Source organism: Tachypleus tridentatus, chromosome 13 (genome assembly GCF_004210375.1).
Source record: "Tachypleus tridentatus isolate NWPU-2018 chromosome 13, ASM421037v1, whole genome shotgun sequence".
Classification (NCBI taxonomy): Eukaryota; Metazoa; Arthropoda; class Merostomata; order Xiphosura; family Limulidae; genus Tachypleus; species Tachypleus tridentatus.
In genome coordinates, this window is record NC_134837.1 from 158,628,196 (window position 1) to 158,645,746 (window position 17,551).

The 17,551-nt window shown below is 35.1% G+C and overlaps 1 protein-coding gene across 4 annotated transcripts in view; it reads left to right on the forward strand.

Moving 5' to 3' along the window:
• The first annotated feature begins 3,418 nt into the window (after positions 1-3,418).
• Positions 3,419-17,551, forward strand: part of LOC143238500 (uncharacterized) — an 85,421-nt gene continuing 71,288 nt past the window's right edge. For all 4 annotated transcript variants that reach the window (XM_076478788.1, XM_076478787.1, XM_076478786.1 and 1 more), the window contains exon 1: positions 3,419-4,145. In XM_076478788.1, coding sequence (XP_076334903.1) covers positions 3,786-4,145 — 360 coding nt within the window. In that variant the 5' untranslated portion in view covers positions 3,419-3,785. The remainder of the gene's footprint in view (positions 4,146-17,551) is intronic.

The window sequence follows — 17,551 nt, forward strand, 5'->3', positions numbered from 1 at the left end:
GCATCGCTTAAGCCTTGAATTCGTACGATTATTTGTTATTTTATTTTCTAATTTTTACACAAACATAAACAAGGGCTATAAGTGCAAATTAGCCTCCAATTATAAACCGACAGAAGAGAGAGAGAGAATGTTGTTTTTATTGCAGAGCTACATAATGAGCTATCTCTGCTTTGACCAAATTGCTGAAATCGAACCTCGAATATTAGTGTTAAGTTCATAAAGTTACAGCTGACTTACCGGGAGGCTTATTGGAAAATCATGAGTGTTTACATTTTATAGTATTTCAACAATAGTTATAAGAGAGTAATTGGCTCCTTTGGGTGCCATGACATTAGTTAAAGGATTTTGTTACCCTTGTAATATGACAATGGAGAGCGTAATAACAATTTTCATGTCGTTGTCTTTTATTGTTATCTTATACACTACTGGCCAAAATCTTAAGGTTATTGAACATAAAGAAAAAATATGCATTTTGCGTTGTTAGACTCAACCACTTATTTCAGTAGAGCTTCGAAAGATGAAAATAAGAAAAGGAGAAATAAAAACAAGAAATCTTTTTTAGCTTTTAATAGGGAAAATGTAAACACTATGAAATTAGACTAAATACTAGCTGGTCAAAAGTTTAAGACCATATCAAAAAAAGTCCTAAACAGAGTAAAGTAATGTCCAACAAGAGATCTCAGTAGTGAGTTGCACGGCCTTTATTGCGAATAAGTGCAAACATTCGCTTTGGCATGGTCGATATAAGCGTTTGCAGAAGGCTGGCTGGAATGTTATTCCAAGTGGTGAAGATGGCTTCACGAAGATCATGCACTGTTTGGAATTTACGTCCATTTCTATCGACTTCCCTCGCCATCTACCCCCACATATTTTCAATGGGGTTCAGTTCGAGCGAACACGCTGGATGGTCCAAAAGAATCACGTTATTCGCCATGAAAGAGTCCTTTGTCCTGCGGGCATTGTGGATTGCAGCGTTGTCCTGCTGAAAGATCTAGTCATTTCTACACAAGCGAGGGCCTTCAGTCAATAGAGATGCTCTCTCCAACATGCCAGTGTAGCCAGTTGCTGTTTGACGTCCCTGTATAACCTGAAGCTCCATTGTTCCATGGAAGGAGAAAGCACCCCAAATCATGATGGAACCTCCTCCACTGTGTCGTGTAGCAAGTGTCTCCGGTGGGATATCCTTATCGTGCCAGTAACGTTGGAAGCCATCTGGACCAGGTTAATTTTTTCCTCATCAGAGAACAAAACCTTCTTCCACTTTTCTAAGTCCTTACTTTGGTGCTTCTCAACAAAGTTTAACCAAGCTGTTTTGTGGTGTGGAAAGAGGCATGGCTTTTAAGACGTTTACGGTTTTAAAGCCCTTCTCTCGTAGATGCCGTCTTATTGTTCTTGAGCTGCATTCTGCGTTCGTAATCTGGTTCGACGATCGGCTGGTGTCTTGGCGGACAACCCGTCGTATCCTCTTGCTCAACGCAGGCAAAATTTTCTTGGGCCGACCACTTGAAATTATCGTTTTGTATCCCTCAGGGTCTTTTAAGAATTTTGCAACAACAGTTTTACTACGCCTAATCTCACCAGCAATGACACGTTGAAAGAGATTTTGCTTTTGCAGCTCGACAATTCTGTCACGTTTAAACTCTGTCAACTTTTTAAAAAAGTTTAAAAAAGCGATTAACGCTTCGTTTCAGTATGATCTTAAACTTTTGGCCAGCTAGTATTTAGGCTAATTTCATAGTGTTCACATTTTCCCTATTAAACGCTAAAAAAGTTTTTTTTTTCATTTTTTCTTTTCTTATTATCATCTTTCGAAGCTCTTATCAACTAATTGGTTGAGTCTAAGAACGCAAAATGCATATTTTTTTCTTTATGTTCATTGGCCTTAAGATTTTGGCCAGCAGTGTAGCTACAAAGTTACCTCATAATATATTTATTTACTTATCAATATTGCCCACTAGATGGCAATAGTATAAAATGACAGAAGAAAAAAAAAGACATTCACGTTGTAATGAGTCTCAGACGCTGTTAAATGAAAATACTCAGTTTTAATTAGCGTTTTACTGTAAACATTTCCTATAAATAGCAAGCCTTGCAGTCAGTGAAACTATTTAACAAAAAATAATACTGGCGCCAGACATTTTGACTTGTATTTTCCCAGTTTTTCTCAGTAATCTCAGTACTTTTGGAATTTTGAAGATAAGTCTATTCTTTTGTAATATTATGTAGAAAAAATATGTTAAATTGAAAGCAGATGCTGTTATTTGTATTTAAAATAACCACCTTTTATACATTAGCTTAGTATATCACAATGATATAGTTAGCAATGTAAACAAAATATGATGTTTAGTCTTCGGATAAAATGTGATATTCTTATTTTTAAATAATCTTAACATTTAAATGCTTACTAAACAACTTGAACGTTAATCTATAAAACAGATTTAAATAGCGGATGGCATACCATGTACGTTTTGTTAGACATTTAATCTAATGTAGCACCTGCCTTTTCCCTTAATTCTCTTCCCTAGGATCTTAACTTCCGGTTTCGTAACTTGTGTTCAGGAAATGGCGCCATCCTATACAACAAATTATTGCATCATAACCTGAGCTATAACACAGCTGCTTATACTAAATCGTATGTCAATACGATTCCCTAAGTTTGGGCTCGTTTTGTTGTTGATTTGTTATCCAACAAACTGGTCTTAAAGACGTTTTTCTATAAGTAGGGCTGTACTGAATTTGACACAGCTTTATTTTGTGTTAAGTTAAGAAGAATATCTTAATTAAAACATTCTTGTTTCATTTATACATGAAAATATTATGATTAGCGCTGAATGACTGGAGAATAACAATGAATAAAACAATCATAAAATTACTGTTTGGAATTAAGCACAAAGCTACACAATGGGCAGTCTGTGCTCTGTCCCCCAGTGGTAGCGATACCCAGGGTGGGGTTAATCATTAAAGCTTGTGCGATGTACAGTATTATAAATTGATCTTTTCTTTGTATTTATTAGCCCAATTCATAAACAAATATAGAACTAATTAAATTAGAGCCTAAAAATACAATACTTAAACCACGTTAACAAACTATTAAGATTAATTAAGTCAGAGTATTAATTTAATGAAAAACAAATGGCTTGTTAATTCAAACACTGATTTACTAATTATTTTTTAAATGAGTTTTACACGTATATATCAAGAGTTTTGTAGTTTTAGTTGTGATTACATGGGAACCTAATGAATGACCTAAGTATGAAACTTATGAACGAAAAAGTCACAGCTCAGTCAAAGAACGAATAATTTCTTACACCTGACAACGAGGTCGAACCTGAATGTGTTTGTATATATAATTTGCTGCGTGACTCATAGAAAGGAAGAGGGGAGAAGCACACAGTTCAGTGGAGCCTTGTTGTCACGTGACTCAACGAAAAATAACAAGCCGGTAAAAGACTGTAGGATGCTTAGGAGGAATCAACGGTTAGGCGAGAACGCTTGGACGTTAGTCGCTACTTGTACATCTCTAAGCCGGCTTTTCACACTTAGGTAACTCTTTATGTAAATATACATTTTTAAAGAGCTGCGAAATTATTCAAAAGCATCATTCTGATTTTCTCGGCAAATTTATAGATTTGTTGTCATTTGCAAGTCGTCGAAACGTAAGTGAAGCACATTAGGCCTAACAACTCTTCAAAAAGGAATATCTATAACGTTAACAATCTCCTTTTTTTTTATCTTCTGTCACTACCAATACTGTGCACCAACCTCAGATATAAACAACTGAAAACATGGCTGATCAGACTGCCATTGATTTAAGTAGTGACCCCGAGTTAAGATACTTAGTAGTAGATCGAAATATCGGCGTCAGTGACCCTGCTGTTCAAGCCCAGTGGGCAGCCAAGAAGCTGGTATGGGTGCCCCACGAAATTCATGGGTTTATAGCGGCCAGTGTAAAAGAGGACCGCGGTGAAGAATTAGAAGTAGAAATTGTAGAAACGAGTAAAAGATGTCTAGTGAGCAAAGACGATGTCCAAAGGGTGAATCCACCAAAATTTAATAAAGTTGAAGATATGGCCGAACTTACTTGTTTGAACGAAGCTTCTGTCTTGCATAACTTGAAGGATCGATACTTTTCCGGATTAATTTATGTGAGTATCGAACCCTTTTGAGTTTGCAGAATTTCATCACATAAGTTATAATATCAAATCGTTATTTCGTTTTTGTTTTTTTTTTTCAATCAAGCGTTAGCATATTATTTTTATACAGCAAAAAAGTAGTTAAAAGTAAATGCTACTAGTGAATATATAATTATCTGACGTGTTCTTGGTATTTGATAAATTATAAATGATTAACGTCTTTTATATATTAATTGTAGAACTTAGATATTTGTAGCAGGTAGTTTCTTTATTGATAGCAATACCATTAAAATAATATTCAGAAACAAATAAAGGAGATTTACTTATGTTGTAATTACAGTGTCTTAAGGTAACAGGACATTATGAAACGTAGTTATTTTTTCTGAAGTTGTTACCCGTTATTTTAACTTGGGTTTGGTATTCCTTTTCAAAGTAGTATTTATAAAATCTCCAGTCTCGTTTAATCTGTTACACATAATTCTTGGTTATTGATACGAGTTTGAAGTAAAATATGTAGTACTTGAATAAAATCGAAATTTTGAGACAGCTATATCACATTTGTCATGGATATACACCAACGTTTCTCTCGTCATAGTACAAAAATAAATCATTTGGGTGTGACCGAGATATGTCATTCAAAAGAAGCATGTTTACTGACCGACTCGAGATATATTCTTAAAGATTTTAGAAATGTGTTGATAACAAAACACACATTGTATGTGTTTACATATTTGTTAAACATGTATTTTATCAAACTATTTGCAGTAAAAAAAATCGTGAAACCACACACACACACACACTCACTCACTCACTCACTCAGATCTGCCATCTGAGTATGACGTCATCTGCGAACAGCTGGATTGCAGAAGTTTGTGCATGGTGACCAATACTGACAGAGGTATGAATAATAACAAGCAAATCCTGATGGTTATTCATTTTCAGGAATTCTCTTCCTCGAGAAAATTGTTTAATTAACTTCAATTGAACGTTATAAGATTTTTAATGTCTTTGTTGTTGTTGTTCGCTGTAAATACCTTACTATAGTAAGAGATTTGGTAAACAAAACTGTATTATTTTTATTTGTAGTAATATTAGCTGTTAAAGTATTCACAGTACACCAGTTGTGTAGCAGTATGCCTTTAGACTTACAACTCTAGAAACTGGATTTCGATAACCGTGGTGGGAAGAGCACACGGCTCATTGTGTATCTTTCTGCTTAAACTAATAACAAAGAAACAAGTATTCAAAATGGAACAAGCCTTTCACCTTGAGAAGTACCACTAGAAGTACTCAGAAAATGTCATTATTATGAAATTAGAAAAAGTTTTAAATTAATAATATTTACCAACCGGGAAGCTTTGAAACTTTGGTGAATTAGTGTGATTAAAGAATTCGGTATACGTGGTTATGGACTTGTTACAAAAACATTCTGTTGTGTATATTTCCAGCAGGTGTTATGTGTCATATAATTCACAGCTGTTATGTGTTGTTGTTTATGTAGTACCTGTACCGTTCCCTATTTCTACTCTATATGTTTGTTAAGCATTATATTTTATACTGGGTTTTTCAAACAGAATAATAAATTAATTGTATTTTCAACCTTAGGGCCTATGAACTACGTTTACTAACTATTTTTATCAGTAATCAAATTGTATACTTTAAAAATATCAGCTGCATATGATAATATATATCAGACTAGAAACGTTTGGTGAGTTACCTCATCAGTAAAAGTGTCTGAAATATCAGTACAAAGTAAAAAGAAACTTATTGTTATTTAACAATAAAAGTAAAACTAAACACCAGTTTCGAAGTGTTAATTATTATTTCTTAATTTAGAGTGAAATTATATCCTCATTTGTGATTCATATACCTTTTACATTTTATAACACACTGGTTAGGCAATCGCTTGTATAAACTGTATATGATATTTTTCTATCATTTATCGTCATAGTGCGTCAAGCCATTATATGAAAACAGTAAATCATAATGCGTGATTAAATCCCACCCAAAACCTTTCAAATAACGAGGGCTAAAGTGATAAAGTTCTAGTGTTAAATATCTTTATTTTTTAGTTTTAATTAATCAAACCCAAGTTGGCTTGGTTTTGTCAGTGTTAGTTTTAATATTTCTTTCTACTGTTAGTGATCTTTATATGTGCTTAGTAAAATGTATGTTTGTATTATCAATAAATTGTCTAATGTTTTTCATATTAATATATCTCGGGATAGCTGGTATGGATATTAACACTTTTCCTCATTACAGGTTATCATATTCACCGCAATTTAAATTAAAGTAATAAACACCGAAAATATCGTTTTTCAAAGATAGCACAAAAAGGTAAAAGGCCACTTATAAATAAAGAAAAAAGTCGGAACTTTGGTGTGCCTAAATCGGATAACCAGAAAACGCATTTTGTGTAAGTAAACGAATTGAAAACGGTTTTATGAGTTATAATAACAAAATAAAGTTAAAACAGTTTCGTAAATGTTGACAAAATGCGTGTTTGTTTGTGTAGATTTTTGGGTTTTTCACGATATATTTACTAGGTTTTTGATTCGTGGAAACTGCGAATTATTTTTCCATTCAGTTTTTTTTTTTACTTATTGGAATGTGATATTTATGTGGTCTGAAAAATTCTTATTGCTGTTTTTGTTCTTGTTTTATTTATATTGAGTATCACATTTGCATAAGGCCCGACATGGCCAGGTGGTTAAGGCACTCTACCCTTAATCTGAGGGTCGAGAGTTCGAATCCCCGTCACATCAAACATGCTCGCCCTTTCAGCCGTGGGGGTGTTATAATGTAACGTAATCCCATTATTTGTTGGTACAATAGTAGCCCAAGAGTTGGCAGTGGGTGCTGATGACTAGCTGCCTTCCCTCTAGTCTTACACTACTAAATTAGGGACGGCTAGTGTAGATAGCTCTCCAGTAACTTTGCGCGAAATTCAAAACAAACCAAAACATTTGGATGAATAAAATATTTCTAGTAAATAAAATTTTATTTTCAAAATTGTTTTTCACTTGAAAAACAACTGGCAAACTGTTTGTTATGTAAACTTAAAATTAAACTATTTTTTGAAGATTGTACAAAAAGAATACAGTAGTGGATTATTATGATGTCAATTTGTCGGGAAGTTGTTAAAACTTGAAGATAATACCTTCCGATTACCAAAATTTCTTGGATTACATGTTGTTCGAATTATACACACTAGCACTTACATATATTGAGAAGATTGAAATATATTATTTGTATTGGACTGAAAAACAACAACAACAAAACTATTAATATCCACTAATGAAGTAATGAAACTCGCATTCATAGTAACTGAAATATCAGGTCATTCCATAAGTAATGTCCGAAAATTTAATACAGAAAGTGTATCATTATTTCTGTCTTTGTAGAAGGCTTTAATGACTAAAATATGTAGTAGGACGTGTATAAAAATGTTCAGACAAATAAAATAAACTAACCTAACTCCACTTTTACAGATCATTAATCAAATAAATCTTTATGAAGATGGATGTGTCTCAGGAGCACATTAGGCATATAATGTTTTATGAGTTTAAAAAAGGCAACAGTGTAGCAGAAACTACACGAAACATTCAAGGTCTTTATGGTTCGGAGTCCTTCAATGAAAAAAAATGTCAAAGGGGTTTCAGAAGTTCAGATCAGGTGACTACAACTTAAGTTATGCGCCACGTTCAGGTCGCCCTGTTGAGTTTAATGACGACTTGCTGCTAGCTGCAGTTGATGAAGATTGTGCTGTAACAGTTGAAGAAATAGTACAGAAGCTTAATTCAACCCATTCAACAGTTCGCCGTCATTTGCAACAGCTTGGAAAGGCGTCAAAATTTCGAAAATGGGTTCTCCATGATTTTACAGAAGCCAACCTTAGAGCAAGAGTGGACATTTGTACTTTTGTGCACTCTCGTGAACGTAATTCACCCTCTTTGGACAGGTTAGTTGAAAATTGATATTTTGTAAAAATATTAAGCGCCACAGACAATGGCTCAGTGCAGGTAAACTGGCTAAAGCACAGCCCAAAATGGACCTCCACTATGGGAAGGTCTTGCTAAGCGTTTGGTGGGATATTGTTGATGTGATCCACTTTAAGTTGCTGCTACTCAATGTAACGATTACATCAGACTTCAACTGTCAATAGTTAGAGCGCTTGAATGTTGCACTGAGAGAAAGAGGCCTGCTTTGCTCTATCGTAAAGGTGTTGTGTTACACCAGGATAATGCACGGCCCCATACAGCAAGGATCACATCTGCAAAGATTGGACAGCTAGATTGGGAAAACTTCCACATCTTCCTTATTCTCCAAACCTTGTCACATCTAATTATCATAATTTTCGAAGTTTGCAGATCTATTTTGATGAAAAAGAGCTTGAAACACATGAAGATATCAAAACTTCTCACTCTACATTCTTTTCCTCCAAACCCCAAGGATTTTATAGGAGTGGCATTCAAAAGCTTCTGAATCGTTGGTGGCAAGTAATTAACAATTATGGAACATACATTATTGATTAAATAAAATTAAAAGCGTTTGAAATCCTTTCTCATTTTCTGAACCTAAGATCGGACATTACTTAAGGGATGACCTAATAGAAACCTATGGGGAGTTTCGCATAACTGTATAGTATCCACGAAAGTAGGTGTGAACATTGAACAATGATTTTAATCTTCCGTAGGAACGAATAGATAGTAAGTCTAAAGTATTTAACGAATAACTGAGGTTTAGTCGAAATTTATAAGGAGGATTTGCCTAAGCTAATACAATGGCGTTTTGTAGCAGATTCGAGCCGTGGCGGCACGGGCAGCATATATAATACATCTAAATTTCTCATCTCATGAAAACGATGGCTGACAAAACTTGCCATAGCGCTCGTACAACATCCCTTTCAAAGGAAATATATTCGTATAAGGAGATTGTTAATCCTGCAGAGCCAAGAGATACAACTTTTCGAAGAAGAGAACTTTCAATGTTTTCCCTGGAAGTAGAAAACAGATACAACAGAGTGTGTAAAACTTGTAATAGCTCCAAAAACGCATCCTAAACAATGTACAAAACCAGAAAGTAAAGGCCATTGTTACAAAGGAGAAACATCTAAGCGATGAAACTGGGAATAACTCCTAACGCCTTTAACAAAATAATAAGGATTTGAAGTTGACAAGGATTTGCAAGTCAAAAGTACAAATTCCAACCACAGCTCAAAATTCATGGCTGTGTCCATAAATAGCCAACAGGTTTAATCAATACACACTGGACAGTCATTGGTATAGTATCTTCGTGAAAAAACACGTAGTTTCAAGAAACCTTGAAAGAAATGAAATGGAAACTCCATAATCCGAGCACTTTCGAAAAGTGGACCTTTCTTTTCGAAGGTCAAATTGGTAAGGTATCGATATCAGAGACAGAACTTTGTAATTTTGTTTTTTCAAGTTTTGATACGTATATATATTTGATAACACTTTCATACGAAATGTTAGGCTATTTAAATTCACAAACCAATTCCAGCAGATTCCTCACTCTATCTGTTTAATGTTTATTTCTTCGAAGGGATATATACCACGTATTGAGAACAGATGTAGGTACACACACATACCAAAAAAACAAAAACAAAAAAAACGCCAATTAGATATATCGATTTGGTTGAATTTTGTGCGATTTTCATAAAATATTTAAATGAGCAAGCACACGGAACCAAATCGCCCACTGCACGGGAGGGATAACAAATACCAGTTAAAGTTCGTTGTGAGACAATTTTATATGTTACCTATAGTTTTGTTTTCCTTCATTTGGAGGGAGTGGGAGTGCTACGACGTACTTTGTGTTTTGTTATTGAAGCTACCAAAACACAAAGTTTCGTTATTGTCTTTTACTGTAAAAGCAATGAACAAGTGCGATAGGCCTTATTCCAAGAAACAAATAATACATTAAGTAATAACTCTAAATTCCATTTACAAGTCATTAGAAGCTCTGAAAAACCTGTATTTACAACGTATGTAATAAAACTGTTCAATATTTTGCAACTTTTGTTTGAGGAAACTTTACCCACAGTCTTCTTAGTATTAGAAGTTTTTGTGAGTTTAGGAGATGGGTAAAAAGTACGCTTTTTGTTTTTCTGTTAAATACTTGCATTTACTCTTGCAAATACTCTAACAAAATGGAGTTTGTGCGTTCTAATGAACTGAAGACAGTTTTCAGTTTACTGTATTTATAAGTTCTTAAAACGTGCTGCGTAACTAAAACAGCAATTAAAATTAGCATGTAAGCGTTAGATGCGCTTCCTTACAGATTTGACCCTGGGCTCTTTTTGCTTTGCTTCAAATTTAAAAGATATTTCGCATCACATGTGACAAGCACATAAACCCTGTACGTAACCTTCAAGTAATTCGTTATAATCTGATGTGGCAAGGATCGCGACACAAAGGGATAATTTTGTACCGTTGTAGAGAACAAAACAACAACAACGAGGAGTTCCATTCTTTTTTTTATATTAAATATTTGTTTCCCCTGCTCACCCCTTATTAAATGGAGCCTACAGAACACTTATTGAAACGTCCAATTGCCTAACCTTGTAAAATATGGCAAGAATCATGATATCTTGTATACTCATTCCGGCGTTTTTAAAACGTGCGAAATGTTTTGGAATGTCACACACACACAAGCTGAGGTACCCGTTCCTTGTCCTGGTTATGAACTTAGATATATTGGGGTGAATAGTATGATAAGTAACACTAAAATTCTGACTTTCACACAATTTATTTTTAACATATTACACTATTATCACCTCGCCCAAAGTTTTGTATAAAGTTTAAGAACTCAGTAAATATATATATTTAAAAATAGCATACATTGTTCGATATTCAGGGTGACTGTATTAAGAGGTAGCACCCTAGGTAGTGGAGGTAGGGGTGCTTTCTGTTATCCGCTTTCAACAACTAATTCTTAGTGCCCTTCTGCAGTGTTTCATGTGATTAATTAATTGACGGTCAGTGGCCGCAGAAGTGTCTTACGGGCTGAAGTTGAAACGTCGTAGGTCAAGGTAGTGGGTATAACTCGAGAAACTGCTCTTCATATTAGCTTTATGGTGGCTGTTAGAGTAAAATTTTCAGATGAGTTTGTGTTATTGCAGTAGTTGTGGCCTCTGACTAGTGATCTTTTTTGTTTCCGTTTCTTCTTTACTTTGGAGAGTAGTCTCTTTTTCACAACTATTTGCAGGTAGATAAGGTTTTAGATGTGAAACGTTGTGGGCTTGAGCACTCATATCACCCTCTCTTAATTTCTTTTGGTTATTTTGTTATTTATGAATTTCTTCATGTGAGATTGACGGATGTTAAGACTTACAGATAGTATATTCCCACCGATATGTGGGTTCTACTATTTCAGTCACCTCCAAAACCTAGGGTACATTTTATATCCCACATTTTAGCCTGTTCCTTGAGGATCTTTTGTGCGGAGTTTATTATTTTTGTTTTGGCTTGCTATTATTACAAAATATTATTATTCAGAGGATTCGATTTGCTATTTTTAACGCAATCCTTCCTTTGATTTTGTTTTATATTACTTGACTCTATATATTTGTTTGTTTGTTGGGTGTGTGTGTTCCCAATTAAATTAAAAACTATTTACACGCATTTCATGATTTTGCTCACTTTATTGTCAGGATTTTTTAAATTTCTTAATATGCCAGTATAGAGAGAAAAAGGCCCGACATGGCTAGGTGGTTAAGGCACTCGACTCGTAATCTGAGGGTCGCGGGTTCGAATTCTCGTCACACCAAATATGCTCACCCTTTCAGCAGTGGGGCGTTATAATGTGACAGCCAATCCCACTTCGTTGGTAAAAGAGTAGCCCAAGAGTTGGCGGTGGGTAGTGATGACAAGCTGCCTTCCTCTAGTATTACGCTGCTGAATGAGGGACGGCTAGTGCCGGTAACCCTCGTGTAGCTTTGCGCGAAATTCAAAACAAACCAAACCAATAGAGAGAAAAGAAAATTGAATAGTTTTAAAGAGACTCGTGAAAATGCGTAAATGAATCATTTAACCCTGGTAACAATATGCAGGATCATATTATATCCTCCAGACTGGGCTTCGATACCAGTGGAAGACACTATAGATAGAGTTTTGTGCTTCACAACAATCAACCGGATACAAGTTATAATAATCCAGTTTCGTTTGTGTGGTTGGCATTTTTCTCTTACTATAAGTAATATTCAACAGAACATATTTCAGTGAATACAGCACAGATTAATTGCTTATAATCAATTATACTACACATACGCCATACCCTGAATTTTTGCTGTTGTTTCCTCACGCTGAACTTCAAGTTTTCTTCCTTTATGTTTAAATTGAATATAATGAATACCATTCAGAAAGGTATAGCACAAATAAAGTGTTTTTGCTTTCACATAATATTTCAAATCTACGCCTGAATTAATGTTGTTAGGCCAATGCGTGGCCCAGTGGTTAATGTATGGGGTTATCTTCGGACCACATATTCATATCGTGTTGCAAAAACAACAACAACAAAAAAGAAGAAATAATTTTAAAAAGGCTGCACACTTTCGAGCTGTGGATGCATTATAAGGATAATTGCCAAATCCCACAAAAATAACCCAGGTGTTGTCGTTGAGTGCTTTTGACTCGATGTCTTCCCTGAAGTTTAGAGGCTAATAGTGTGGTGATAAGTAAGTTTTATTGCTATTTTTGTTTAGTTTGAATATAAACACACGCATTTAAAGGATGTAAAATGCAGGTGATGATTCATTGGTATATGTACGTAAACACGAAGTTTCTGGGTGTTGATTTTCGAATTTCCTTTTCAAGACGTATTCAAGTGTAATTTACAAGTTTCTTCGGGGGAAATCGTGGCTTTACACTTTTCACCACTAACAATGTACTTTTGAAGTTTTATTGCTTGTAAAGTCTAAACAAGAATTAAAATTGATTCCTTTCCGGTTTCCATGATTTTTCAGCCTTTTTTTTTGCATTTCTCGTAAATTATGAATTCTAAATAATTTTCTTTGAACCTTATAGAATGGTTTGATTACATATTTACCAAACTTCCCTTAGTTTTACCAGGTTTCTCGAATTAACGGATAGTACATATTCGACATCTTTAGATGGCTACAAGATGTGTCTCACTGCAGTTATTTCAGCCAAAGGGGGTAACACTAGGTATTAGGGGGTCGGGTGTCCTGACTTTTTCCTCAGTTAGAATATGCATTTGTGTAGAATTACATTTACAGGAGATCTTAAAGTCTTTTCTTCAGTTTTAATTGTTTAGTTATATTCCTATAAACTCTCACTATTGCTGAAATTGAGATGAAATATCTATATATCCAAAAATGTTACACAATACACAGGCTTTCATAGGGTGTCCTAACTTTTTCGCATGACTGTACAAATCAAAGTACTTCGCTATGCATATCTTTAAATGGAGCTTTCTTGGTATTTATTGCACGTTGTTGTCACAATTTTGTCTTTGCCAGGGTGTGGAGAAGTCGTAACAGATGAAATGTATCTCAATGAATAGTGATTGTCATGTTGTTGTTTTTTAAACAGATGTACTGTTGGTTGTGTTTTTCGTTCACCGTGGTAAAAGGCAACCTTCACGGAATTTCCTGCTTAGATATTTTGTAAGTGGTGAAGGTTTTGCACTGTTTAATTTAGTGAAGTTTATACAAGTGGCTTCACGGGGGAACTGGTTACTTGGCTTGAAAAGTTAACCAGATGCTAATGTCAAACTAAGCATAATGATCAAGTTCTGCTTTTCTTTTGGTCGCTCAACTTCATAAAAAAAGAAAAGAAATTGGTGGGAAAATAACTTTCATATTTACATCGCAAAAGACAAAAATCTGCTTTGACTATGACTAGTAAAAATTAAATATATTGGTTCCGGATCTGAACCCGTCCCCAAACGCCCACTCTTTTAGAAAGATGGCGATTTTAATGTGACGTTCAATCAAATTGGACGTTGGTAGATAGTATCTGATGGTGAGCAGTGTTAACTACCTACATTCCCCGTAGTCTAGGTATAAGAACAAAATTAGGATAGCTAGTGCAGATGTATCCCCTCGAATAGCTTTGTGCAAACTTCAGTAAACAATCAAACAGATGTAATGGTTGTACACGAGATAACATTTCGTGGACAATGACTTTTGTTATCAATCTTCTTCAGTTTCTATCAGGCAACTTAAAATATATCTTATGCTTTTCAGTCAGTTGAACGAGATAAGCTGATGTTCTTTACATTCAGAAGTTCAGTGTTGGCTCTCTCGTCAAGTATTTTGTTACGAATCCTTCACAAATTGGACACGGTTAAAATCTTGTGTCTTAGTTACAAGACGTAAATGAAATTTCTAAAAAAAATTGAAGTAGTCTCGAGACGTGTACATGGAAAATTTCGTGTAAAAACGTCAGTGAAGTAATTCATTAGTTCTGAACTTATAAAACCGTGTTCCATACAAATTCTTTCATAAGGTCGTGTAAATGCTAAAAAAAAGTTTTCTTGAAACGTCGCCTAAAAGAGGAAAGTTTACTAGTGTTTTCTTGTACGCTTCACCCAAGCTTAGTCACTTTAAATCTATTGCGTTTTAAACAAAAATGTACTAACCTTGTATTGAGTCTTAGCAAATCGATTGAAATTTCTTTTCCTAGTAGCTTTCCATTTCTTTTCAGTTATTAGTACGAGCCTGCTTAATTGTCATATTTCATTTACAAGTAAATATTATTCAAATTTTTAAAATAAATAAGTTAAATATCATTGTAGTGTATATCACGTTTAGAGTTGGTATCATTTAGAATTCGTATATTTACTAAGCCACCTCTAACAACCATGCAATCATTTTTCATTTGAAAACAAAGCTTTCTTCTGAACGTCACAAATTTAAATACTTTATTGTTTTAAATGAAAATGGATTTTTTCCATGTCCACTAATACCATAATGCATTCGTTTGTCCTAAACTTTTATAGCGATTGTTAGTCTGTCTGTGTGACAATTTCTAAAATAACGTTTCATGTTTACAAAATTACATTGAAACTGTGAATTTATCCCTTTTTACGCATTTGTGTTTTTTAAAAATTTTGTCCATATTTTTTTTATTTGTTTATGTAATACTTAACCATTTCCTTTTGTTCCAAGTGAGTCTCGTCAAGGCTGAATACAAGAAGTTGATAGTGTTATTTCATAGTAGTTAGTGAACATTGACATGACTTAAACTTCATGTTAATTCCAAACATGTGTAAAATTAAAAAATTCAAGCATTGACGGTATGCACAAATTCGATACATACAACGTGCTGTTGGCCCGGCATGGCCAAGCGTGTTAGGGCGTGCCCACTCGTAATCTGAGGGTTGCGGGTTCACATCCCCGTCGCACTAAACATGCTCGCCCTATCAAAGGTGGGGGCATTATAATGTAACGGTCAATCCCACTATTCGTTGGTAAAACAGTAGCCCAAGAGTTGGCGGTGGGTGGTGATGACTAGCTGCCTTCCCTCTAGCGTTACACTGCTAAATTAGGGACGACTAGCACAGATAGCCCTCGTATAGCTTTGTGCGAAATTCTAAAACAAACAAACAAAACAACGTGCTGTCATCAGTAAGACCGTTTCTAACCTGTCTCATTAAATACCTCTCAATACATGCGTACCGTTTTTTAGCACGTTGTGAAATGGCTTACCATGGGCGATTGCCCAACTACGATTTGGCGCGTATGCTCTACTTTCATTTATTGAATATGATGGTTTAACATGGCTGCTGAGTTTCCTATTTAGGGATCTGCACTTATGTTCTATTTTAATGTTTTTAACATAAATTAAGGACCACTCCCTGCGATGATGTACTCTTACGCTCAATCAATAGTTGTTTATTGCAGAATATGCAAGTGTAATTTAGTAACGAACGGTTTTTTGTCCTGGAAGTGGAAGTTTGCTAGAAATATCACTTTCCAGAATGTGTCTTAGACTCCCCTTTACCACCACATAGTACCACACCCAACGGACAGTGCTTACTGTTAAAGTTAATTCATTTTCTAAATACTACACTATGTGTGCTTACAAGATTTGAAGTGCAGCCCCTCAATTTTTTTTCACAGTGAATACGCTGGCAGTACCCCTGCTTTTTTCACTAATTACCTCTCTTCCTTGTTGTTGTTTTTTAACAACTAACTTGGATTTTGTTTGTTCATGTCTGCAGTTAGCACAAATTACTTTCATTGTTTCCCAGTACGTTCATTATTCATTTAATACAAGACTTTTGCATAATTACTTTTAAACAAGGTCAGTGGCGTCATCACATGTGATCAGCTGTAAATAATAAATATTATGATCAGAATTTAATATTTAATACTTAACATACCATTCTAAAACATCTTTCTCGACGTTGCGGATGACAGCTCAAATATGTTTGATAATTGTTTTGTTTGTTTTTGAATTTTCGCGCAAAGCTACTCGATGGCTATCTGCGCTAGCCGTCCCTAATATAGCAGTGTAAGACTAGAGGGAAGGCAGCTAGTCATCACCACCCACCGCCAACTCTTGGGCTACTCTTTTACCGACGAATAGTGGAATTGACCGTCACATTATAACACCCCCACGGCTGAAAGGGCGAGCATGTTTGGCGCAACGGGGATGCGAACCCGCGACCCTCAGATTACGAATCTCACGCCTTACACTGCTAAATTAGGGACGGCTAGCATAGATAGCCCTCGAGTATCTTTGTGCAAAATTCAAACAAACAAACAAACGGGACGTTTAGCGCAGATAACCCTCGTGTAGCTTTGCGCGAAATTCAAAACAAACCAATTTAACGGATTTTTCTTTCGCAAATTAAATGTTTTATGAATTTTGACTAAAGAGTCTAGGCTGCGAAAACAAGATTGTGAAAAATAATTTAGTGAAAAATTGGACTCTATTTACACAGATATATTGTAGAGAGTTTGAATATATACTTGTATAAATGGATGACTTGTATTATTGAGTGACATAAACATCGAACAGTGTAACGGCAAACTGGAAACACGACTGCATCAAAGGTGGAAGAAAATTTAGAAACGATTCCGTAACTGTGTACGTACAATGCTTATGTCTTGCATGAGCGAAACGTAAGTACGACATTGTTAGCGTGCACGTTGGGTGGAATGATGACACTTTGGAAAAGGTTTTGGCTTTTATGTCTAAAGGAATTTTGTACATTCGCAGGACTTGCATACACAATATACATTGTTCTTAGATGCGCACATCTAAAGGAGTGTGGATGTATACCTAAGAACTACTTTCGCGCATCTCTTAACGGAACGAAGCCAGACGCGCTCTGTGAAGTTTTATCATTTTATGGACGGAAACGAGCGACCACATGGTTCGACGAAATCTGCATGTTAGCGAGAATGGAGATAAATTATTATT